This window comes from Ambystoma mexicanum, chromosome 2q, assembly GCF_040938575.1.
Source record: "Ambystoma mexicanum isolate Mex_15411 chromosome 2q, UKY_AmexF1_1, whole genome shotgun sequence".
In the NCBI taxonomy this organism is placed as follows: Eukaryota; Metazoa; Chordata; class Amphibia; order Caudata; family Ambystomatidae; genus Ambystoma; species Ambystoma mexicanum.
Window position 1 is genome coordinate 534,715,991 of NC_090924.1, and position 26,865 is coordinate 534,742,855.

General features: G+C 47.6%; 1 protein-coding gene across 1 annotated transcript in view; it reads right to left on the reverse strand.

Annotated features, from left to right (window-relative positions):
- The window catches only part of DNAH3 (dynein axonemal heavy chain 3), a 1,861,430-nt gene that overhangs the window by 1,682,214 nt on the left and 152,351 nt on the right, over nt 1–26,865 (reverse strand). Inside the window, exons 6-7 of the mRNA XM_069647670.1 lie at nt 15,418–15,607; nt 14,909–15,104 (exon numbers count right to left, since the gene is read on the reverse strand). Of these exons, the coding sequence (XP_069503771.1) occupies nt 14,909–15,104; nt 15,418–15,607 (386 nt within the window). The remainder of the gene's footprint in view (nt 1–14,908; nt 15,105–15,417; nt 15,608–26,865) is intronic.

The following is a 26,865-nucleotide window of genomic DNA, read 5'->3' on the forward strand; positions in this document are numbered from 1 at the left end:
TTAACCAATTGGGGCATCTACTTTCAAGAGCATGCAGAAAGGTCATTACAGAATGTACCTGCTCTGTGTCAACAATCAAACCTCATAGAAAAGTCAGGCAGGTCCCAAATTAGGTGACACAAGTGCAGGTGTCCCAACTGAAGGGTGCAGCATCACCAATAAAAGAGACAGCATCATAGGTTGCGCGCAAACCTCACATAAAAGCAATGCAGGTCCCAGATTAGGTGACACAAGTGCATGTGTCCCAACCGAAGGGCACAGCATCACCAGTAAAAGAGTCAGCATCATAGGTCGCGCACAAACCTTATGGAAAAGCCAGGCAGGTCCCAAATTAGGTGACACAAGTGGAGGTGTCCCAGATGAAGGGCACAGCATCACCAGTAAAAAAGACACAGCATCATAGGTTGCGCGCAAACCTCACAGAAAAGCCATGAAGGTCCCAAATTAGGTGACACAAGTGGAGGTGTCCCAGACGAAGGGCAGAGCATCACCAGTAAAAGAGACACATCATCATAGGTTGCGCGCAAACCTCACAGAAAAGCCATGAAGGTCCCAAATTAGGTGACACAATTGGAGCTGCCCCAACCGAAGGACACAGCATCACCAGTAAAAAAGACACAGCATCATAGGTTGCACGCAGCAGTCTTGATACCATTACTTCTCCTGGCCACAGTCCAGAGGAGGTGGTCAGAAATCAAGATCACACTCGAGAATAACGTTTTTGTTGTTGCTGGTTGTCCACTGTAGCACTAGGAAGACATGTTCTTTTACTTCACAAAGGGGCTATCAGTGGCTTGCTTTGGAAAAAATGTTGCAGTATGGAGCACAGTGCGTGCAGCACACTTTTCCACAAGTTAACTGTGTGATGTATGATGTACCGACATTATATTACAAGGAAATGCTGCCCCTTTCCAAGACATCAAACATGTTTAGCGGGTTGCATTAGCACATCTAACATGATGAATATACATGAACACAAGGTAAACACTTAACATTCTCTAAATACATCAACTGGCATAAAGCAAACCAGTTCCCTTCAAAGATGGCTACACGTTTGCAGCTAGAGAGGCTGTGCTAGGTGAGTGTCTTTTTTTCAAGCGATGTAGCTACCCAGGTAGTTACCCAGGTGAGCCTTTCATCTATTGGAAAGAAGCTGGCCATCAAACTGACATCACACCATATACGACCCAATCAGGCTCACCAATGAGCTGCAATTTCACAAGGAGATGAGGCAGTAATCGCACCAGTCTTTCAAATGACACCTGTGCTAAAATGGTGCCGATTCAGTCAGAAAGTCTCCTTTCCAACTCATCTTCTTGATGAAGATTTTACGTGCCCAAGTTTTAAGTCTAAAACGCATTCTTTAATTGGAGCAACCTGTGCTCCATAGAAGATTTTGAAGTACTTCACCCCCGAGTGTTGGGAGAAAAGGGATTTTTCAAGGAGTGAAAAGGGAGTTCTCGTTGTTTTTTGGGGTATTTTAGGTAAGTAAAATAGATTTCTTTTTAAATCCCATGGGCAATTTGGGAGTAACACAAACGATGTACTGCTCCCAGTAATTGCCGCAAATTGAAAGGTATTTTTTTTAATCACTTGCAGGTCTTCTTCAGATGAAATAATGCAACAGCAAAGCTCCTCTGTGTTGCAGGTGCTGCTTGTGCCTCTAGACTGCACTCATCAACACAGAAGTGCAGGTCGCAATAATGGGAAGACACCCGATCATCCGGTGTTCACGTTGTGTTTTTTCAGCGGGGTCGGGGGATTACGAGGCTAATTTTAGGTAGTAAAACCGACAGGTTTGCCGTTTATCCGTATGGATGTCAACAACATTTGTGTGCAGTTCCAGCCGCTTATTTTGGACCACTCTTCACTGCCCTCCCATGCACAACCAGTTGTGTCATATTGGAGTTCCTCCAGGGCACCATGTGCTGAGTCTGATGCGGTTAGAAGACTCCTCATCGTTTGATGAGGATCCTTAAAGTCATGGTTCTTTTTATTTTAGATAGACTTTATAAATCCAAGGGCTTCTATGGAAGCTACCTGCCAGCAATGGCTGTGAAACTATTTCTACCATGAGCATCTCTTATCTACACAAATTCTGCAAAAGCAATTAATATCAATTACCACATACATTCCTTGCAGAGAGGCAGACATGCATGTGCATCACCTCCCAGGACGAGCATAAACAGAGGAAATAGTAGGAAACTCAGCGTTGTAAATACACATGGTAAATGGGTTGCCAACAGCCTAAAAAACATTGCCTGCCTAGATGATCCCAAGGGCTCAGGGAGCAAGTAGAATGAAGCTCACTGTCATTAAAGCACCCACGGCGTGTGTTGCATCTTACTAAGGATGCCTTTCCAGGTAGGAAAGGGTGATGGCCGAGAGCAGCGCAAAGGAGCAGCAAGTACAGAATAAAAGTCATTGGTGGGTTTCGGGCACAGTAAAAACAGGAGCAATAAGAGAATGAGAACTTTGTAGAATGGCAACTCTGATAAAATGTTGATCTATTGTAAATATGCAAATGCAATGCCCTGTACGTAAAGGGAAGTATAAGGATTTCTGCCATTACAATGATAGTATTGATGCCATGGTGCTTTAATGTCTCTGCCATTTTGAATTGGGCCTCGGGCCTGCTGCATCCAAGAAAACATCTTAAGGTGTTGAGGACATGGCTGACTCTAGGCTTTGATTCAAGGATGAGGTTCCCGTCATTCTCTCTGTCTGTCTCACAAAACCTTTCCCAGGGGAGCACATGGAGGAATAATTATTTATGTCTTTACCATTAGTCAGATGTAAATGCTATAGTTGCAAAAGATGCATTCTGGTGTGAACTAGACCTCAGGTTGAGGCACTACCAAAATAATGAATCAGGCTTTGAATCCACTGCCCTCTAACGAGGTCCTAGGACTGCCGGATATGTGGCAGAGTGGCCAATAGCACAAACAATACACAAACTAATTCCTCAAAAGTAAAGTCTGCGTTGTATGTTTTTCTATAAAGATCTCACTTTTGCAAACAAGATGAACGACCTGCAAACTAACCGTTTCTGCCATTGGTCTAATGAATATATCGATGTGCTAGATGCAAAGAGAGGTTTCACGGCGAGGAAGTCGCAAGGCCTGGGAACAGGCTAGGGTGCCAAAATGTTTGGTGTCATGGGAAAGAACGCTAGTGTTTCTAATATTGTTGCCACAAGGTGCTGATTTCACTTTTGCTAACTGCCTGTTAGATTATCTGCAGGGGGGCAGATTTGGAATGTAATGTGTAATGTACTAACCAATAGAGCAGGCTATGTCGATCTTTAGGTATGTGAATGGCAAGAGCCAGTAGGAGAAGAGGGATTTGCCTCTACTTAATGTCTGGAATATTATTGGACCTTTGTGGTTTGTCTATAAAGACTGTAACCTGATGTGAGGAGGTGGAGATTCCTCAGCCTGTTGGTCACTTGAGGCCGATTGACCTCCCGGACGATAAATGCATGCATTAAAGTGCTGTCTTTCTACAACTTGTGCACCTCATTATTGTTTCTTGGACTTATTTGGAGTCAAACATCTGGTGACCTGCCGACGTGACCTCCAGTGCCCCCCAGAAGAGGCCGGGGCCCCCTGCCACATGCCCTGGGCCACAAGCGCCTGCCCTTCAGCGAGCAGTTTGTGTGTACACGAACGGAGTAGGTGAGCAGACGCCATGGTTTCTAAATGTCTGTCTGACCTCTGGATTGAGGGCGGCGTGCCACACTGTGTAGGCAGTTAAAGGGGGCACACCATCGAGGGAACTCGGTGGACACATAGTAAGTGAGTACACATTGGTAGGTACGATTTTCATATTTGTGATACATCTGTCTGACCTGTGTCAACCGCAGAACTTTTTGCTTGGACTTGATTAATTATTTCTCTTGTCCCTAGGTGAACGGGATCTTTTTCCCCTCTCACCAAGTCTTTTACTCTTTTTATGGGAAACCTGTTTATGTCTTTCCATAGTGTATGGTTGGAGTTATAGTTTCCTATAACTTTTGGGCTTAGGCTGGGTTTCTCCTTTGGGCTGCCCTGTTAATTTCTCTTTAAGGTACTTGGGTGAACTACCGCTCCAAGGGGTCATCCCCTTTCCATTTTCTATAGTGAGCCTGCAAAACCCCACCTTATGTGGAGTGCTAGTGGGGTACAATGTAGCCACTTTCTTACTTTCCTGGTAACAATTTTGTTACAATTTCAAGTTTACTTGAATGGCTGGTGGCAGGGGTTTTACCTTAGCTGACATTTTAGTTTGATTACTCGCAGGCTGTTAAATCAGCCTCGGTAATGCACAGAAGTGCCACCATTTTGCTAAAATGATGGGCACCTTCTTTTTCACCATTCCTCATGTGCTTGTTGTTTCAGGGGTGCTCCCCTGCCATTCTAGGTGGGAACAATCTCAGTGAAAGTTTTGTCTTCGGCGGGAATTCTTTGTATTCCCTGCTGAGGGTCCAGAGTGTCTGAGAAGGCAGGAAGCAAGGCAGGAGTCCAACCTCTACAGCCCTTTGTCTTTCACCTTTCCAGAAAGTAACTAAATCTCAGTGGGGGGTGGCTGTCATGATTGGACAGCCAGACCACCCCTTTCTGTAAAATGCAGAGAGATTGCAGAAATTGTATTGTAGTTCCTGATAAATACTCCAAACCTGGAAGCTGCTGACAAGTCGATCACTGGAGCTGCAACTGAAGAGGAAGATGAAGAAAAGACGGCTGTAGCAATTTCCAGCGACCGGAGAGCCTGCTGTGTAACCAGAGCCTGCTGTAACCCTTCCTTCCAAATGACCAGGGGGTCCGGAACGCCACGACTTCTACCCAGACGCTAGTGATATCCACTAGTCTCAAGAAGACCTGCATTTAGAGCCATCCCTAACTTTCGGTGACCTTGCTGGGCTGAAATATCCCAATAACCTGTGACCTCGAGCCATTGTGGGGTGTATGGTCTTCCGAAGTCTGAATCCATCTGAAACTTTAGTGGCCTCTTCCTGGCTCGCCAGAGACACAATTCGAATCCCTGAAGTCCCCTCACCAGGGTGCAGGACCGAGAGAGTGAAGAGAATTTGACCAGTGATATTCGTCCTTCATCTCGCTGCTGTAAAAAGGTGCCAAAAACACAGAGCTGCGAGAATCTATATGTCCATTGCTGGAAGCCTTCTCTGATGACTGCTGCTGCAAGTTCCCATCCAGTGTCCAGTTCTTTCATCCCAGACCAAGAATCCAGGGACCGGGTCCTGTGCTGCTGCATCCTGAAGGCATCCACTTCGAAGCTCTTCTTTGCTCCTAAGGTACTTTGTGGGCTTGGGCAATACTTACCTTAAGTCTTGTGTGAATCCTGTGAGGTTGAGTGGGTGATCTGTGTGGTTGGGAGTTTGCCCATACCACTTGCCCAGGCCCAATGCTGGAACGCATATAGGGAGCCTTCTCAGAAGTCCCTGTACACTTAAACTAACTCTGAAAGTGAATACTTACTTGTTCATGAAGATCTCTTATGGAACTTTGACTTTCCTGCAACTGAAACCTATCTCAACCTTGCTACAGCTGCCACCACTAGGTGCCTCTTCTGCCTCTGAGAGAACTCATGCAATAGACTAGGGAAGGATAAGAAAAGACTTCTGTCTTGAAAAGTATGACCAGTGTAAATGTACTTCCTTCCTGAAAGAATTAGCCTCCTCACGAGTTGGGCAGTAGCTCTTAAATGTGGTGGTAGCGCTATTAACACCGCATTTAAGGGTTGGCCCAATCTTGAGTTGGGCAGAAAGTTGGAGATTTACCTCCAGCTTTTGCTGCAGGTAAAAATCTCCACTTTCTGCCCGTTTTCAGCACTGTTATCACAGCGTTAATTGTGCAGGCACTAATAACGTGGAAAACCTGACCCAATGGGGAATGGGGTTTATCCGCCTTACCGCTACTCGTGATCCGGTGCAAATTGTGCTGGACCGAGTAGCGGTAATGCTATTTGCGTTGCCGGTATACCGGCGCTATTGCCGCTGGGATACCGCCAACCTCCTGATGGGGCCATTAGTGTGGTAACTGTATCTGTGTGAAAGAAGAAGTTACAAAGTCTCATTAAGTTTATGCTTACCTTTGAGTTGCATTCTGCCCCTCTAAAAAAAAAATGAGTATACATTGCTTTACCTACTTTGATTGATGTTTCCCCCTTCTAAAAAGTAATAAGTGTTGGTACTGTTTTATCATTGCTTAACTGAATGACTGTAAAAGCTTACCAATAGGGTTTACCTGCCTTGAATAACCTTGTGTCATTCTTAAAGTGTATCATTGGGTGTTGCTTTCCCTGGTCTGCTTTATACAGATCTAAAACAGTCCTTTGAGTGAATACTTGTCTTAGAGTTGCTTGTAGCCCCTCCTAAAAGTATATAGGTCTTACTCACCTTGATTAGCTGTTGCTTTTCTAAACTTGTAACCCTGGGTTGTGCTTCCCTGAATTGCTTTGGTGCTATTCTAAAATAGTTTCATAACGTTCTTACTTGCCTTAGAAACTGTACTATACACTTCTTAAAAGTATACTAAGTATAACTAGCTATTAAGTAGCAGTTAGTTATGTACCAGTAGTCAATTACTTAACTTGAATAACCTTGTGTCATTCTTAAAGTGTAATAGGGGTTTGCTTTCCCTGGTTTGTTGAGTGCATTCTAAAATAGTTATTGTGTGGTCACACCTATCATAGAGTAGCTTAAGGCCCTTAGAGGTGTATACTCAAGGTTTATGAGTTGATTTACTAGTTCTGAACTGAGTTAAAACAAGTAATGTTGCAAGGTGTATACTTGTAACAGGGTTGGTTTATTATGTGATTTTATATCCGACTGTCATTGCATGACTGACAGGGTCAACTACCCTTGAATTACTGATTGTATTTTAAAAGTATATCTAACCTGGTCTTATTCCCTAAGAATAGTATATTACTATCCTGAATGTATAATCTTAGATATGACTCATTTTGACTTGCTTCTTGCTCCTCTAAATAAGGTTATATATACCTCGGTTTGCATACCATAGGTATTGAGTTGATTTTTTACGATTGTGTTTATATAGTGTTATAGTACTTGCTTACCCAAGAATTATCCTGGTCTACTTGTATTTAAATAAACCCTTTATTTGTACTATACATAGTGTTTCTTTGGACCATATGTATGCCACAACCCTCTCTCCCTCATAAAATAAGCCTGGCTGCTCTGTCCATGCTACCCCCATCCTCAGGTGGTACAGCCTTATACTAAGATTGGAGCTTATGTAACTCCTCAGATGTATGTTTTTTATGAAGACTGGTAGGGCTTTAGAAAAAATGTCCTAACACATTTTGTGTGAAACACAGTATTCTTGAAATTTTGTGCTACTGCTTGTAAATTGCTATTGTCTAGGAGTGGATGAAATAGCAGGGGAAAACTCATCTAGGTGCGGAAAGACAACGTTGTACAATATTGCATGAGTATTAATGAAGTGTTGAGGTGAATCTCCCCTGATGCAGGGAAAGATGCCATCATAAAAGTGATGAATTAATGTGGGTAAAAACAGCGCTTCATATGAAATAATTGTCCTATGAGGAAAGGACAGGTTATCCCTCAGTTCTAGAAGTGAAGGGAACTTGAGATGGTTAAAGTATCCTCGCCTCGAGGTAAGGAGGCAGGGGAAGGTTCTACATCATTCTGTAAAGAAATGTGTTTTAATTGCAGATATTGTTAGCAGTTGTGTAAATAGAGGTCTTGATTGTGAGGCATTATTAGCATATGGTGCATATAATAGGTGCTCGTGGGTAAGGAGTTGTTTTTTGCAAATGTACAAATGAAGGTGTGCTAGGGTTTTAGTGCTTTGTGATGGTTATGCAAATAATTGGTTTATCTGTATAGTGTGAGCTTTGGAAATAAGATGCCGCTTGTTCGGTATCTGTGAATTATTGGCTTGAGTTGGACTGGAACCTTCTGTGATTATGGATGCTCCACTGGAGCATTTGTGTAAAGCACTTCTACAATATTAGGAAAACTTTATCTAAGGTCCCCGGGAGCCCCGGCAGGGTCCCCATCCCTTCCCAGAAGGAAAAGCTGTAACGCAGCCAGGACAGAGCTCTAGGACGGCCGGGGGTGCTGCCCAAGGCCTCAAGTGTCTGCCTTGCACTTGGGTAGACTGCCCCCCAGCCCATCTGAGGTCATCAGAAGGTCATCAGACTCAGATGACCTGGCTGGGTCTCTGTCTCTCCCCAGAGGGAAAAACTGTAATGCAGCATGGCCAGAGCTGCAGGACAGCCGAGGTACTGCCCCCTTCCTTGGGCACCTGTCTCCCATGTGGGTTGCGTGACCCCAGGCCCAGCTGTTGTCCCAGGGAGGCCTGGCTGGGGACCATCCCTCCCTGGAGGGAAAAGCTGTAACGCGTCATGGCCAGAGCTCCAGGACAGCCAGGGGTACTGCCCCGGCTGCCTGTCCCCAGGCTGAGCAACATTCCCAGTGAGCCCATGCAGGGCCCCCTTCCCAACCCAGAGGGAAAAGCTGTAATGCAGCCCAGCCAGAGCTCTAGGATGACCAGGGGTGCTGCCCCAGCCTTGGGTGTCTGCCTCGCACATCGGTCCACTGCCCCCCATCTAATAGCGGTCATGGGACATCCCGGTAGGGTTCCCATCCCTCCCAGAGAGAAAAGCTGTAACGTGGCATTGGCAAAAGATCCTGGACGGTCGGGGTGCTGCTGCCGGGCTTGGGCGCCTGACTCCCATGTGGGTCGACCGTCCCAGAGCCCATCGGTGGTCCCAGGGAGCCCCAAATGGGTCCCCATCCCTCCCCGGAGGGAAAAGCTGTAATGCAGCCCAGCCAGAGCTCTAGGATGGCAGGGGGTGCTGCCCCCGGCCTTGGACGTCTGCCTCGCACGTGGCTCGGCAAGCCACAGCCCAGCAATGGTCCCAAGGAGGCCCCACAGGGTCCCCATCCCTCCCCAGAGGGAAATGCTCCAACGTGGCCCTGCCAGAGATTCAGGACAGCCGGGTGTACTGCGACAGGCAATGGGCGAAACAGCCCCCAACCCCAGAATCTTTTCTCTGGTGGCTTAGTGCTCCTTATTGCTTCACGGGGTTGGCAAAATGGGACCAGACCCTCAATGTTGCCCACCAGGGAACCAGAAAGGATCTGCCACTCCATGGGGGGATTCCCGAGGGGGCTGGCCCTACGTGCATAGGGCCAGCCCCCTGATGCCCCCTAGTGTGCCTCTGGCAAAATTTCCCTGTGTTGTTTTGCCTTCTTTGGGGGCAAATGGGTGTAAAACAGCACTAATTTGTCCCCAAAGAAGGCAAAACAATGTTATACCATCTTGTTGGCATTTTTGGGAGGTGAGGGTGGGGCAGGTTAGCCTGGGGGGTGGGGGGGTGCCCACTCCCAAGATCATATCGCTGGTGGCCTAGTGGTCCTTGCTGCTTCCCAGGGGTGGCAAAATGGGGCCAGAAGCCCAATTATGCCCCCAGGGATGCAGCAAGCGTCTGCCCATCCTTGGGGGGGGGGGGGAATTGTAAGGGGGCTGGCCCACAGGGCCAGCCCCCCGATACCCTCAAGTGTTCCACTATATGTGAAGTGTAATGTTGTTTTGCCTTCCTTGGGGTTAAATCGGTGCAAAACTGCACCAATTTGCCTCAAAGAATGCAGAACAACATTATACCATCTCGTTGCCATTTTCTGTGGGTGGGGGCTGATTGGCCTGGACCCCCACCCCAAGATCATATTCCTGGTAGCCTAGTGGTCCCTTGCTGCTTCCCTGGGTGGCAAATCGGGACAGACCCCCAATTTCCCCACCCACCCCAGGGAAGCAGCAAGAATCTGCCCCTCCCTGGGGGGATTTCTGGAGGTCTGGCCTACAGGTACAGGGCCAGCCCCCCAATGCCTCCCAAGTGTGAATTTTTTGTTGCCTTCTCTGGGGGAATATGGGTGAAAAACAGCACCCACCTGCCCCAAAACAAGGCAAAACATACTGGCATTGTTTTTTTTTGGGGAGGTGGCTGTTTGGCCTGGTGGGGGGGGTGCCGCCCCTACATTCAATTCCCTCGTGGGGGGGCACCCCCACATTCAATTCTCTGGCGGTTTAGTGGGCTGACGAATGATCATCTGCAAGCAATCTGCTTGTGGCAGGGCTTGTTGGAAAGGGGAGAGTCTCCCCTTTCCAATGAGCCCTACCCCATACAATTCGAGAAGAAAATGCCTGTGCAGCACTAACAACCGTGTCTGCTATATTTGCACGCTGAAGCCTACCGGCTTCAGCGTGCTAATATTTCCTGATGACGTTCGCACACGTAGCATGGACCAACGTCATCACAGCCCCCCCTGACACCCAAGCATGGAAGGGGAAGTCTTCCCTTTCACTGCCTGGGCGACAGGGAGATGGGAGCTGCGACAGGTGGGGGGGGCGATTTACCCCCCAAAAGTAAGTGCTAAAAAGGACAAGGTATCTCGTCTTCAGCACTGTAAACGTAGTGCTAAGGACAAGGCATCTCATCCTTAGCACATAAGGGGTTAAAGATGCCAAACAACTTCTACTCACTTTACACGTTACACAAGTTACTTCAGAGCTGGCTACAGTTACTGGCAAGGCTTATGGAGTGAATCTGAATGCCGTGCTTCATTCACCTGCTTCAGAGACACTGCGGGTGCAGGTTGCTCTGCTTCCCCGACTTCCTGGACCACTGCTACTACTTCTGGTTCACTTGGGACCCATACCCTTCTCCATCACGGGTGTCTCTGGTCTGGCTGATTTAATTGGGAGTTCCTTTTTCTCCTGCGACACTCCGCTTGCCTTCTGCTTCTGGCCTTGGACCCTTGCAGGGTCAGGGCTCTGCAATCACAACAATTCGGCTCACATGCGGATAACTTCACTTCCAGCAAGTCTTCCTCTGCGCAGCCTCTGCAATACAAGTTTTGGGAACACAAGACCCTCTCAGAACTTGCAGGTGAAATCTGCTGTCTCCACGTTCTGGTGTCCCTTCTGTGCTGCCAGCTTCCTTGTGACTTGCCAGCCTTGTGCTTCTCCTCCGCTACTTATACTGGCAGTCTGCCAGCTCCTGCACCAGTTCCTTCTCCCTCTCCTGCTTTCCTGTTGAAGCCTTTTATGCCTCACATGTTTGACATAAGAATTCAGGTGTGAGCCATTAGCTTCCATTACCTGCCTCCTGCAATGGCTGCTAGGCCTAATTGCCTGACTACTACATCTACATCCCTCTTCAGCCCTCTTCCTCGTCTCAGTCCCTTTAGGATTCTGGGAAATGTAGTTTGTTTTAGCAAAGTTTGTTTTTTCTGCTTCTTGAATCTTTATAAGGGTAGATTTAATTCACTTCATATTTTTAACAGAAGGGCTGTGGGTTTTAACTTTTAGAGAGGAGGATAGTTTAAAGAAGGCAACATTTTCACAATCCTTTATGTTGTACCCTTGGGATTGAGGAGGGCATTTAGGTTTAAATACCAAAAAGGGTCTTTCTTTTGGTATAGTATGCTTTGATGTTTCAACCTTAGGGTTCACAACCTTATATGTAATATGAGGCTGAGAGAAATAAAATGACAATAAGCCATAATCTCATTTGGCACAGTGGTAAGAATTTCCCTAGCAGAGGAAAAATACTGTGTCTCACCCCACGGAATCTCCCTAGGTCCTGTCTCCACCCAGGTGATCCTCCTGCAGTACACCACCCCCAGGGTTGGGATCAGAAATCATCTGCCATCCCCTGGCCACCAGGGTGGAGATGTTAGGCAGTGTTTCAGGGAGGGATCGGCAGGATTCTTCACAATGTGCATACATATTTGTTGTCAACCTACAAAGGGAAACAGTTGAAAGATAGGCAGATCATACTTCATATAAGGAAAATGTTTGTAGAGGAAGAGAATGGCCCAGAGAACTGTAATGGTACACAGTCAGACCATAGCCCCGCCCCCTTATGAGTCCTACCTTCTACAGCCTACCATAAGATACACTAATCCCAAGTTCTTACCCCCCCACTGAAGATACAGAGGGAAAGTTTGGGAAACCCAAGGACACCATCAGAGACCCATTGAATTTAGAAATTGAAAACAAGGCTTGCTGAAAATTAGAAGCAGCATTACAGAAGGCAGAGGAGGAGTTGGCAAAAGCAGCACAGGCACAAGGTAATGGGCATTTTGTGTCAATAGGCACAGACCAATAGATGGTGGGACAAATTATTTTTAAGATTGAAAGTGAAGCGATCGAAGAACCACAGATAGTAGACAAGGGGGAAACACCCAATTTAGGGGAAGCTACAGTGGGTGCACAGGAAATGGATAGCCGCAATCACAGTACAGACTATGACTTGGTATATACCACCAGAGAAGTAAAAGATGATGACGATGGGTATGAAACAGAGGACCGGGAAGAAATAACACCATGGGCTCGCAGGATTAGACCGCATCTTGGTTGAATGGCCCTAGCAAAGAGTAAGAAGCAAGGGAAAGTATTGCAGTATGAGAAGCGAGGTACACAGTTCCAGTTGTTGCACAAGGGTACAGGGAGATCGCATTATGTGCCCTGGCCCCACATGGATCAGGACAACTTTTTGCACCCCTTGCCCATCCTCACCGCTTGAGCTGGCAAGTGGATTTTTGGCCTAGAGAAGCACACAGCAGAGATCACTTTAGCTGTCGGAGACATGGGAAAAGGAGGTTGTCTTGGGAGGTTAGCTCAGGGGCAATGCGCTTGCCTTGGTAGCAAGACGACGCAGAGCAACACAGGTTCAATCACCGGGTCTGTGCTTAGAAACCTCTGGGTATTAAGAGCATTATCAATAACCAATTACAATTACATCAAACATTTGTTTGCTTCCCTGTTGGGAGATGAGGCTGACGAGATATGGACGTAATAGAACGCATCCAGGGAGCAGTGGGGTGCACATAAAGAGGGTGTGCGCTCAGTTTAGTGCATGCATTACAAGCTATATGGTAGATGCAGGTGTGAACGCCATCTTGGCAAACGGCAGCCATCTTAGAAGTTAGGCCCGAGCGTGGCGAACAGTATTTTGTGTGTTAGTATTAGGCCCCTTGCATGAGCGTGAACTCCACCCCCACCCTGGCCAGGTGTGAGAGATTCACAACCTCCTCTATTGTTCAGAAAGGTACAGGCCCTCGCGCCTGGACAGAATGTGCCCTGCAAGGACATGAAAAGGGAGAGGAGTGCCTCTTGGCAGTACCAACCCACAGAACAGATAGCAAAGCCCTCCTGCCCCCAACAAAACCCACATGAGAAATACAGCATTGCCATGCTTTCATCCCATGACCCCCGCATGCCACGGCACCATCCAAACCCAGACCACCGACCATAAAATGTTTACAGCCCTCGATGGATAACTAATATCAGAAGGCAAGACTATCGCGTCTTCAGGAATGGGTCACGCGATTTGTGCAGTGAGGTGCAGGGTGGCATCAGAATTATAGCTCAAAACTTAGGTGGAGGACCTTGGGAGTTGGTGATCTGTCTTGGAACGAGTGAAGTGTGTGTGAGTTCTCCCCCAAGCCCATCCCTGTATCTGCCAGGTTCACTGTTACAATCGTAAGAATAACATTGTGTGTTAAGAGTAGCTAATTAATTGTTAGTTCAGCTCACTGCAGATGATGAACCCAGCAGCACCCACGTGAACAGAGATGGACAGATGAAGATCGACCAATGCTGTGGCATCCCTTATGGAGCAAGCCATACATCTATAGGCCTCCGCCAATCCATATTGTGGAATTGTACTGTATACAATGACTTAATTAGTGACGCTTTTTGTGCTTATAATGTACTGCACATGCCAACAGACATCAGAACGTTCCGCGGCAGCAGAGTTCTTTGGTGATGCATTCCTATTTTTGTAGAAATAAATACTTGCTATCCTTACAAGAGTTTTTTTTCATTAGCGGGCTGTATTTATTCTCGTTATTCTGGTGTGAGCGTGCAGGGGCGTGCCTTCACTGTATGTTACTGTCCTGTCACGCATTATCTGTTATTAGCTATTATTAACTGTTTTAAAGTTACATGGCAAAAACCCAATAAAAATATTTCTTTTTATAGAAAAACGTATTGCAGCCCAGGTGGGTATCTTTGATGCCCCTTTCACCACAATAGTCATGTAATGCATACTACGGTCAGCATTGATGCTTGTCTGCTTTACATAAATGTGCAGTAGTAGTTTGAACCGCTTCTGTGCATTACCAATTTCCACATTCACGTTGAAGGTGGGAATAGGTAGAAAAGTGTTTTAAAAAGACTGTTTAAGGTTACCACTGGTGGAGGTGGTTTTTATGGAATACCACTGGAGATATTCCAGAAATACCACCTATGCCAGTGGTAAACTCTGCATTGGGTGGATTTTGTGAAATACTACCCAATTACATGTTCCTTTTCAGCCTCCAATTCCTTCAGCCCTGTATTCCCTTTCCAACTAATGTTTTGATGTGGATTTTTCAAAATGCTGTCACAATTTTCTAACGTAATGTTTCAAATGTAGGACTAGATGCCACTGGACACTAGACAACCTCACATTAGGCCTCTCGTGCATCTCATTCATGCTTGCTATGTGGCAGTAGCGGTTGTTATTGTACTAGGGATTTTCCTTCAACTGGTCCCATCATATTTTGTATCAGATGCGGATCTGTTGTGTACAGGGATTAGAATTGCTGTTTATCGCTTTGCGACAGACACATTTCAACTCAATGACATTATTCAGCCTTCAGTTGCACGCCATACTGCTGCCCAAAACATTCTACAGTCCCTTTAAGTTTACAATGTAAACATGTACAGTAATTTTTGCATTATCAGTGTATGTCAGAAGCTTCCCATTTATTTCACAATGAATGTTCCTTGAACATAGACACACAGACATAGCACTTGCTATTTACGATGCTTTAAATTATTTATCGTTGGGGAGGAGAGAAAAATCTTACCCTGTAAACCAAAGCTGCTGCAACAGGAGCATCATTGGGTTCCCAAGAAAAAGATGGCCTTCGTTCCACTCCTTCGCTTCTCTGTAGGTGTTGTGCCATGGAACTGGGGCACGAATTATTCTTTGAGGGTATTCTTGAGGGATACTGTTGATGAACAGTCTGTCTTTTTCCTCTTTGTCTTTTAAGACGTAGTCAACTAAAAATAGAAAACAATATGCGTAGGTCTATGGACATTTCATATACAAGCAGAAGCATGTGGTGTACACTCACCCAATACGCAAGATAACATTAATTATCTATAGGGAGTAATGGTAACATTAATAGTTGTGGGTAGGGCAGTCTCACAGAACATAGGAAGGAGTGACTTGGCCTACTAGAGTTGTACGTCCGCATGGGCATTTGACAAGTGCTGGTGAACTGCCTGGTATCCATCCATGCACCAGTATTATGCTAATTCCCAGATTATCAACGGGCTGTATTGAGGTGCAGGGTCCCTTGTTCTGTTTTACCAATGCTTTTCCTGAGGCTAAGATTGTAGTCGTTGTCAATCTCCTCATAGAGCCGAAGAAACAGCTTCTCCAGGTTGGGGTCGCTCAACAAGCGATTTGGAATATTCTTCAAAATTCTGTTGATCTGCTCATTCTCCTGCGGCTCCAGCATCTCCTTCTGAATTCCACGGAGTATATAGTAAAAGTATCTCTGGAAAGAACAATGCGTTGAAAATATTTGAATTCAAAGCAAATTAAAACTGCAACACATTTCTACTTAAAATGAAAATTGATTCCATCAGAAAATCTCTATGTAAATGACTCCATTTCATACAAAATGGACACAACTAGTAAGCTACGGCTAGCGTTGTCATCTAAAATGGAGCAAAATACAAAGGGGGTCAATCTTCAAGCAGGATCTTGCCCACTTCTTATTAATATGTGAGGGAAACGCAGCAGACTACAGTGAATAGCAATTTGAATTACAATTCAGTTTTACGATTTCAATCCTGCTTTAGACAAATAGGGGTGATTTACTTCACCCAGCTCTGCATCAAAATTGCTGCTGTGCCTTTATGCAGGCTGGGCTCTAAACCTGTATTTTGCCACACCGGTCAGTAGCCTATGGTGATTGCCACTGAGCTTTACTACAGGCTGGGTTCCATGGCTGCATTTTGCCACACCTGTCAGTAACCACTAGTTGAAAATACTGGTCAGTAGCCTATGGTGGTTGGCGCTGAGCTTTATTGCAGGCTGGGTTCCATGGGGCATTTTGCCACACCCGTCAGTTACCACTATTTGAAGGCTCTGGCCAGTAGCCTAGGGTGACATTATTTCCAAAAGCATTGTTTTCATTTTTCCAGTCAAGTTTATAAAATCCGGCAAAACGTTCCAGTCTACTTTTCTGAAGATAAATAAAACATTACCATTTTTTATTCAGTTAATTCGGTGCATCGTATTTTATGTGTGCATGATTTAAATATTATTTCCACATTTTGTAAACAAATAAATGAGCTGTATGTGAGCTGTGTTTTCGTGGGCATGGTTTCTACATGACTTGGCACACCTTGGCCCTGTGGAAGGCTCAAAAGCCTGACCACTGCTGAGCCATACATAGGCTTTGTGTCCTTCAGCACTTTGCACCGAAGCACAAGCCTAGGGTTTTGGTAAAAAGGAAAATCTGTTTGCTACCCATGATATAAATGAGGAAACCCAAAAAACAAAAAAGCGTTGTTTTGCTCGCTTTGAGGAGCCTTTTCCAAGCTTGTCAAATTCGGATTTATGTCGTGCTACTGCTCCTAAATGTTGTTGGGAACCTATGGAAAGAAGAAAGTAGAAGGACTTTGCCGTCTGTGTTTTCTTGGCCATGGCTTCAACATGCCCACGATCACCGTGACACTGTGGAAGGGCCAAAGGTCTGAGCACTGCTGAGCCACAGGCAGGCTTTGTGTCCGTAAGCACTTAGCCCAGAAGCACAAGGGTAGAGTTTTAGTAATAAAAAAAAAAATTGGTATGGGTTCATCACTGTTGGGAGCCTAGGGAAGAGAAAAGTAGAAGGCCTTTACAGTATGTGTTTTCTTGGGCATGGCTTATCATGCCAGGCTCAGCATGAGATGAGTACATTTAAGACATACGGCCTAGTGCAGTGAGCAACTCTCTGCAGCTGTCTCTCCTTTCGGTGCTGCACCCCATAGCATACAGTTGAGTCCTGTGAGAAACCTAAGGGTATTCTCCGTAGAGCTCAGGAATCCCTTATCCATGTGGACAAGGCCATCGCTGCTGGATCCAGTTCCTGGGGGTGGACCAGTGGGGGAGGATCACCTGCGTAGGGGAACCCAGGGTTATGTTTGGGGGAATACCACAGGTGAGACACGGTATGACATTAAGGGAAGAAGACGAGGAGGACCAAGCCCCTGGGGTTTTTATAGGCAGTTTGAAATCAAACTCCCTTCCATTCAATTAATCTCCCTTACCTAAATCCAACAACCCCTCTGCATCTGGTAAACCTATTAGGAATCCAAACCTTGCTGTCGTGGGAAACTACATCTTCCAGAATCCCTGTTGTCCTGTTGTCTACCCAACCACTCCCAGTTATTCTTCTCACCGTCCCTCCCGATTATTATTTCCCGAACTCCCAGTCTGCTTCAACCAAACACCACTATTCTCACAACCCCCTATTAATTTCACAACAATAATCCCGGTCCTACCATCGACAAACTGTCCAACTATTATTTTATGGATTTTCCCATTCATCTCACAAACCCTACAAATCTCACCCTTCCGAAAATACCAACCCCTCTAGGACGAGGGTTAATGAAATAGGAGGTAGAAAGAATCCCCATGGAGGGGGGGCGTGGCTAACCGCCATGTAGGAGAGACGTGTTCGGCGCAGCTCCGCTCGATACGATTATGGATCCGCCGCCAACCATCGCTTAACTTGACTGCAGTCATCTGAAAAACGAACACAGGTCGTGTGAAGGTGTGTCCCGCCTGCTGTCGAAGTTTGGGAACCTCACGTCCCTCTGTTGGCCCGCACCAGTGAAAAGAAACAGAACGCCATGCGAAGGCAGGAAATGGCGGCCATGATGATCCCCGGCCCAGTGCTGTAGCGGAGCCCTGTGATCGACCCCAGAGGAGCCCACCAGGGATCTGCCTTAGTGGAACTCGAACTGAAGCGGCGGCGGTGGCCTAAGCTGAGATTCACGCTCCTGCGTCCCGAAGAAGTGCGGTAAGGAGTCAGAGGGGGGGGCACCTGGAGCGGCCTTAACTGCACCCCCGCCGGAGGGGGGGCACCTGGAGCGGCAGGATTGTGCCCGACCGCCCTGCCGAGCGGCCCATTGACACTGCCCGGACGACACACAACCCCCCCTCACGAAGCATCTCCCGCCGGCGCCAGTGAACCATATAGTGCCCGCCGAGGCCTGGCGGATCCCGCGGACAGGACATGACCACTAAGGGCGCCCGAAGCAAACACCGCCAAACCACCATGGAGTCCTTCGCGGCCGCTGGAGTGACCGGACCCAAGGAGGATCCAGCCCCTGGGGAGGCGCCGGGCTCCGAGAGGCCCGAGCCGGCCAACTCCCAACTGCTAGAGGCCATCAAGACACTCCAGAAAACCATGGAGGACAAAATAGACGCGGTCGCCATCGACCTGAACTTATTGAGGCAGGATGTGCGCTCTATCACCGGCAGAACGGACGCTCTTGAGATCCAAGTCCGAGACAACACAGACGCCAAAACTCAACTCTTAAAGGATGTGGACATTTTGGCGCAAAGAGTGAAAAATCTGGAAGACAGGGCCGAGGAGGCTGAAGGAAGGGCCCGCAGGAACAACATCAGAATCATCGGCCTGCCCGAGGGTATCGAGGGCAGCGACCCCACTAACTACATCGAGAACCTGCTCATACAGGAAATTGGGGCTGGGAAACTGTCGCAGGGCTTCACCATAGAAAGAGCCCATCGCTCCCTAGCCAGGAGGCCGCCACCGGGGAGCCCATCCAGACCCATAATAGCCAAAGTCCTCAACTACAGGGACAGGGAATCCATTTTGGCCTTTACCAGGATGGGCGGTTCCATACAGAGGGACGCCGCGAAGATTGCAATATACCCCGACTACACCTTGCAGGTTCAAAGGAGCAGAGCCCAGTTCCACCACACCAAGGCAAGACTCAAGGAGGCAGGCCTGCGCTACCTACTCCTCTACCCGGCCAGACTCAAGGTCCTGCACAACAATAAGGCACACTTATTTGACACTCCCGCAGAGGCCTGCGAATGGATGGACAGTGAACAGATCCCAGACATTGAACGGAGGCAGCGCGGGCCCTAGCCGCCTGTAACAAAGGGACTTCTTCTCACCACTTACTGGCTGCAGTAGCCGATCATACATTAATATGCCAGTAAGAGTGGCGACACTGATGGTACCGGAGCCGCGCTGGTCGTGGCGCACCTCCTGATAACACCCTCGGAGGTAGCCCCTCTCCTATCCCCAGGATAATTTGGGTGAGCTCACCCGCCCGTAGGGCACCGGAAGACCTTGGTCTGATGGGGCAGAAACGGGGATGTCAGAGCAAGGGCAACCTCGCTAGACGTGTTGTGTTTGAAGTTGTGTTTGTAGTTAAGTTAGACGTTGTTGTTCATGGGGGTCTGAACCCCAAGTTGGGATCACAGTTTGAATCGGACATAAACCGGACCGGGACCAAGCGCAGCGGAATTGCTACGAGGACGACCAAGTTCGCCGAACACCTCAATCTCAGGCTTCCCACAGCCACACGACCACACCTAGACTATGGCTGAGAGGATCAGAGTCATGTCCTGGAACGTCAGGGGACTAAACAGCTACATCAAACAGCGCCGCATTTACGCCTACATGAAGCGCCACAGAGTCGGAATCGCTCTCCTTCAGGAGACCCACTTATGTGGCCGTAAGCTTGCAGCGCTAGCTAAGGTCTGGCGAGGTACCCTAGTGGGTTCCTCCTACTCCACCTACTCCAGAGGAGTCTTGATATGGATTGCCCCCTCTGTCCCAGTCAAGCTGACCCACACCAAAACGGACAATGAAGGTAGGATGGCCCTAATTCAGGGCACCATAGAGGGGCGTGACGTTCGCCTGATTTGCACCTATGCCCCGAATCATGATGCCACTGTTTTCTTTCGTTCGTTGTACGCCCGGCTGTCCCCGAGTAACGAATGCATAACGATATGGGGAGGCGACAACAACTGTACCTCAAACCCTCGCATAGATAGATCGGATGGTAAGCATGGTGACCCCTCCCCACCCGCCAAGATACTGAACGCCCTCACACAGCAATATGCCCTGAAAGACCTGTGGAGAGCGCAAAACCCCGGAATCAGAGGCTACTCCTTCTACTCCCCCCCACATAAGGTCCACACCAGGATAGACTGCCTGTTCATTAGCGAAGAGCACGTGGCGGGGTTTGAGGATACGCAGTATCTGGCCAGGGTGCTTTCAGACCACTCCCCACTGATGACCTCGTGGGTGACCACAGCCCCCAGGCCCCCCATCCCGACGTGGAAATTAAGAAGCAAAGCGCTATTAGACAAAGCCTTCAATGAACAAATCAGGGAGGGCTCCACACACTATTGGCAAACCAACATTGATAGCGTCAGATACTTGGGCACAGCATGGGAAGCCTACAAGGTGGTAACTAGAGGGGAAATGATAGCCGCGGCCGGAGGGGCCCTGAAATCCGTCACGACCCTGCTAGAGCACGCTGAGACCGAACTCCAAGACCTCGAAGCCACCCCATCCCCTGATCCCGCCCACCTGCAGAAAATGATTGAACTTAAACAAACGTGCTTAACACACTGGGAGACGCTGGGGAGGCTCAGTTATACCAAATTCACGGAAAGGAACCACGCCCTGGGCGACAAACCCGGGAAACTCCTTGCATGGCTTTATAAACGAGAAACCCCCAGACACCCCATATGCTCCATCCGTAATACAGACGGCTTGACCCTTCACACGCAAGTGGGTATTAACGCAGTGTTTAAGCAATATTACCAAACCCTTTACTCCGATCCAGCCCAGCCCCCAGACCACGCGATCGAAGACGCCCTGGACGCCATCAGGCTCCCTCGCCTGGAGGACCATTTGGCAGATTCCCTCGGAGGCCCCGTCACCCCAGATGAGGTCGCAGCCACCATTAGGGCACTGCCCTCCGGTAAAACGCCGGGACCGGACGGTCTCCCGGGCGAATTTTATAAGACCTATGAGGACATACTGGCCCCCCTACTGTCCAAAGTATACAACGAGGCGTATGAAACAGGCCACCTCCCCGACTCCATGACCGAAGCCACCATCATCCCCTTACTTAAGCCCGGCAAGGAAAGCTCTGACTGCGGCTCATACCGCCCCTTATCCATGCTGAATGTAGACAATAAGATCCTTACCGCACTACTGGCCAGAAGGCTGCGTACAGCCGTCCCGCACCTTATACACCAAGATCAGACAGGCTACATGCAGGGCCGCTCCATGTCTGAGAACCTGCGAAGGCTGCATCATGTGATACACAGCACAAACGGCATGCCCGGTAAATATGCAGTTGTGTCCCTAGACGCCTCTAAGGCCTTTGATTCAGTCCGATGGACATGGCTCTATGCCACCCTTGCCAAGATGGGGATCGGAACGGCTTTCTTGAATTGGGTCAAACTCATTTACACTAATCCCACAGCCAGTGTGCGAACCAACAACACCTTTTCGGAAAAATGGAGCCTGGCCAGGGGCACTCGGCAAGGGTGCCCCCTATCCCCTTTCCTCTACATCCTGGCGATTGAACCAGTGGCGGCATACCTTAGGCAGGAGTATGGAGACGGGGGGATAGTGGTAAATGGAGTGAACCACCTTGTCTCCATGTATGCGGATGACACGCTCCTCTACCTAAGGGATCCCGAACTTCTTCTCCCCTACATTCTCGAAACCCTAGATGGGTTCCACAGATGCACCGGGATCCAGATTAACCACGGCAAGTCTTGCCTATTCCCCCTGGCTGCACTTAGTGGAACCAAGAAAGAACACCTCCCCCCTCTGGCCCTGAAATGGGAACCCACCACGTTCAAATATCTGGGCGTCGCGATCCACCGGGACCCCGAAGCCGAACATGCATTAAACACGGGCAGGGCTAAGGAGGGGCTGGCTAAATCAATTGACCTATGGTGTAAATTGCCCCTTTCAATGGCTGGCAGGGCGGGACTCCTTAAAATGGTTGCACTCCCGCGTCTTCTACATTTCTTCACTAACGTCCCCTACAACATCCCCCAACGTTTCTTCAAAGACCTGAGCAAACTATGTAGGAAACTCCTATGGCGGGAGGGGAGGCACAGAGTTGCCCTAGACATAACTCAAAGACCGTACGAGAGGGGAGGCCTGAAAACCCCTAACTTTGAGCTCTACTACATAGCGGCCCAGCTTAAGCACGTGATCCAGTGGATGGCCGATGATGCCACGACGGACACACGCCTATTGCAGCCCCCAGACGCACCTTGGTTGCTTAGGGACCTCCTCTGGATCAGACCAATACCTAAAACGCTGGATGCACACCTCATCCGCCTAGGCACTCAGATCTGGAGTCGGGCCTGCAAATCGGTCAGGTTGACCGACCCCTACTCCCCACAAATCCCTATAGCCGCCATCATGTCCACTAGACCGGAGGACCGGAAGGCGATCCGGAACATGTGGGAACCCTCCGGTGTTGCCACCCTGGGCGATCTGATAGACGACCAGGGCACTCACACATTTTCCGAACTGCACGAGTTGACTGGGGTTCCACTGGGTCAGTTCCTTTTGCATGGGGCGGTGATGGACAGGCTTAGGAAGCGATGGCCGGAAGCGGAATCCCAATGCGCCGGACACGAGACCATTGAGAACTTGGTGGGCGTTGCAGAGGGGGGACACGAAACCTCTAGGCTTTATGAGATCCTAATTGACAACACCACACATAACGAACTCACATGCAAGGGTAAATGGGAAGCCGAGCTAAACACGCTATTCGGAGACACGGAGTGGGAAACAATAACACACTACCATAAAAAAGTCTCCAGGAATGCCCGATTCCAGCTTATCCAATTTTACATCATCCACAGGGCCTACCTTACCCCTGCTGTCATCTCGAGATTCAATGGCGCCGGCGTAGTGCCGTGCCCCAAGTGCCAAGAACCCGCGGCTTCACTGACCCACATGTTTTGGGCCTGCCCGGATATACAAACCTTCTGGTCGCAAATTCAGACCAGGATAGCGGAGGAGGACATAACGCTAGACGTGCAATCCCCTAAGGCATGTCTATTGGGCTCATATCCGCGAGGCAAAAAAAACAAACCCCTCAATAGGCTCAAGGACTTGATGTACATCCTCGCAAAAAGGCGCATCGCAATGGCCTGGAAGTGCCCCAGGGCCCCTAGACTTGTGACATGGTGGGAAGACCTCCGTAGGTGGTCTGTGGCTGAAACCGGGGCCTGGGAGCTGGCACAGCGACAGCAGAAAACAGGTGACTCGGAAGACCTCTTGCAATGGATAGCCCTCACGACAGCCCTGTTCCGTCCTAAAGAAGTCAGTACCTCAGGTGAGGACCTGGACAGCCCGGGCTCACCCTAACACCAATGGCAGACCGCGCAACCCCGGTCCGGGTTCGCATGGGGGGAGGAGGGAATGGGAAGTTATTGTGGATATATAACTGATTGCTATGTGGATGATGCTGGTTGTATAAGTTTCTTTGAAAAATCAATAAATATATTTCAAAAAAAAAAAAAAAGAAAGAATCCCCATGGGAATACGAGGGATATAATTATTGATGAAAGCCTGCCAAGGTGTCCCAGTTTTGAATCAAGACGGACTAACACTAGAGCCGTATACCTGACATGTCCCGACACAAGGGTCAGGCAAAGTAATACAATTGACAATCACTACAAACACCTGACGGCCCTTTCTCTTCCCCAAAGGGATAAAAGGCAGAGCCACAGAGCACACTTGGAGTAAGACCTGAAAGGAAGACGAGGAGGGAATTGCCCTTGCCCTTTTCATCTAAGACCTGCAAAGCCTCTGAAAGTGGAATTACAAGACTGGGAAGTACAGCTGGCATGTGGTGTGATAGGTGTAAACGGTGCAAGTGGGCCTCCCACATTGATAGCGCAGGCAGGGAGGCACGCTGGCTACCGTGGTACCGTCCTTGATGCCAGAAGCAAGACAAGCTAACGGGTTCAGCACATCCGGTGAGTTGGAGAAAGCTGATTGCAACCTTGGGCTCAACACAGTTCAGTTTGCTATTGAGAACATTATATGAACGCAAGGAACTTGTGAACAAAGTACTTGTGTGTGTTCAAACCTCTGGGAGAGCCCAGAGCAGGGCCAGCTGCAGAGTGGTCAAGCGGCACAGGAGTGCTCATTCGAAGGACTCTGGCTGGCCCCCTTTTTTTGTGTGTTGAAACTACAGTGCGGCGTGAGGTGTCAGATTGGTCCTGCAAGAGTCACGTCAAATTCCTTGTACAATCTAAAGTCTCTAACCCCTTGTAGAGAGAAAGCCAGGGGAAGGGACCACCCGCTTTCTGAGGAGATTGTGAACATTGTGAGCTAAGGCAAGTGTGAGCCAGACAGAGGGATGCTGAGAAAAAGCTAGGCGAAGGGAACCCCCACTTCCTGATGAGATGAGCAGATCATGAACTGTGTTAAAATGACTATGTGAACCAGACAGAGGGATGCCAAGGGGAAAGTTAAGGAGAGTAAATCCTGCATTGTGATGAAGCAAAGACTGTATCTGGCAAGTGTGAACCCGGCTGAGGAATGCCTGCGAATCGGGCATAATGGAATTAAAAACATTTGACCTAAAACATTTGATCGAATTTGTTTGACCTTTCTTTGGTCAAATTTAATTAAATATATATATGGGGTTGGGTACGGGTATAGATTAGGTTGAGGGGAAGTGGGGGGGGGTTTGCGGATCAAATAAATTCGATCAAATGCTATTAAGTCAAATGTTTTAGGTCATATAGACCAAAACCCCAAGAGTGTGCTGTGCTCAGATGTCCCGTCTTGTCCCGTCTTGTCCTGTGCTAAAAACGTGGGGAAGGGAGACTCCAGCTATACCATCCTGACTTCATTTTGAGAACACTTCCTTCTTTTCTTATGAACATTATCCCACACTCTTTTGTAACGTAGCGGTAAGGAATGGCAATATTATTTTTTTAGTAAAGGCCTTTATTATTTGACTAGACTCTACTTGGACTGCATTTTATTATTTGATGGTGCTCCCATCTTAGATAGAGGTTTAGATTAGGCGTTTATCTCACCCATTGTACAGTTTAATAAATACCCTTGAACTGTGCTGACTTGTGTCTTTCTTTACTGTTGCCACCATGAGTTCCTTACAGTCCCACGATAAATGCAGTCCAGTTGTACACATAGATCCTCCACCTTTTCTTTCTCATGCCTTCCTGAACACCTCATCTATCCTTCGCCCTCATCCCAAATATCTACCCTACTACCAATAGTGAGTTTCTATCCTACTCCTCCTTTGCTTCTGACAAGCAAAGCGATTCAACGCCATAGCCCAAAGCCAGAGGTGTTCTACAAATTCAAGACAACATAACAGTGTATGGTGCATAACCCTTCCCAGTATGTGTAGACTGTAAATTAGGTTGGTCAAGAAACCCAAACAAAATGGTCTCCCCTCATGAATCTGATTTGCATATCATTACTGTATTTCTGTTATAACTGATTAATAGTACATAAACCATAAACGTAATATAGTAGAGTTATGTTCGTCAAAGCTATTTAGGATAGTTACAGAATCGTATAGGTTTTCGGTTAAGTAAAAAGTAACTCCTCCATTATATTCAACAACAGAACTGCCACGGGAAACCGCTGGCAACCGGAGTGCCACTTAACATACCCTATATTGCAAATGACAAGAAGCTATTGCCCACTTCCGACGAATTACACTTTTGCAGAATTTATTTTGCTGCATTTTTGTTCCACTTTTGTTACCTCAATCATTCAGCTGGTAAGTAGGGGGTAAGAAATATAGAAGGGGTGTGGGAAGTAAGAGAAGGTGTGGGGGTCTACCCCCACATTTTACTGTAAAAAAGTGGTAAAATCTGTTAAATAATTCAGCAGAAGTGTAGGGGGAATAAATAAATCGGGAATATTATGCATAGATCTGATTAAAAGCTTTTGCTCTAGCTTTTTCTCTGGTTGACATCCTTACGTGCGGATGATATACGCTATAGCTGTGCAATTATCTCCTCTGTCCCCTATCCCCTCCTCAATCGGTGAATCAGACTGATAGTCCAATTTTTTCGGGCAATAGAAAATTATTTCATTTTTAAAAACATTATCTGGATTTGAAACGAAAACATTGCTTTCTCTTAATAAGCATAGGGTTTATTGTTTACAAATGTATTTATGTATTAAACAATCGTTTTAAACTTTTTTAAATATAACCTTTTTTAGCAAATATGTTTGTAATGAATAGATACATTTTTGCTTTTTGGTCAGTGAAACATTTTAGGTGACGTAGAGTGACTCGCTTTTCCACAGGGAAATGACATGTTTCTAAAAAAAATTTTTTTTTAAAAACGACCAGGTTTGCTTTTGGGCAAATTAGGTTCGTCCACCCCTAGCATCTCCATGATGGATATTTTGCCTGCTGTCACTAGAGGTGTAGGTTACGCCTGCGGAGAAACACTGAGGCAGAAACATGCCAGAGGTTGCTGTAGTCTTGTGCAGAGGGTAACTGTTTTGCTTTTCTGTCACGTGTAATTACCCTAGAAACCAATTACCAGATTACAGTGACCAAAAGTTCTTGGACTCAGGGAGCCAATAATATACACTTAGACTCACGGTTAGAATATAATTACTCTTTACAGGCCGTTTATTCACAGATATACAGGTAAACAGTGAACTAAAAGATAATAAGTCATACATGGACATATGCACAGAATGAAAAACGATTATATTAGTCT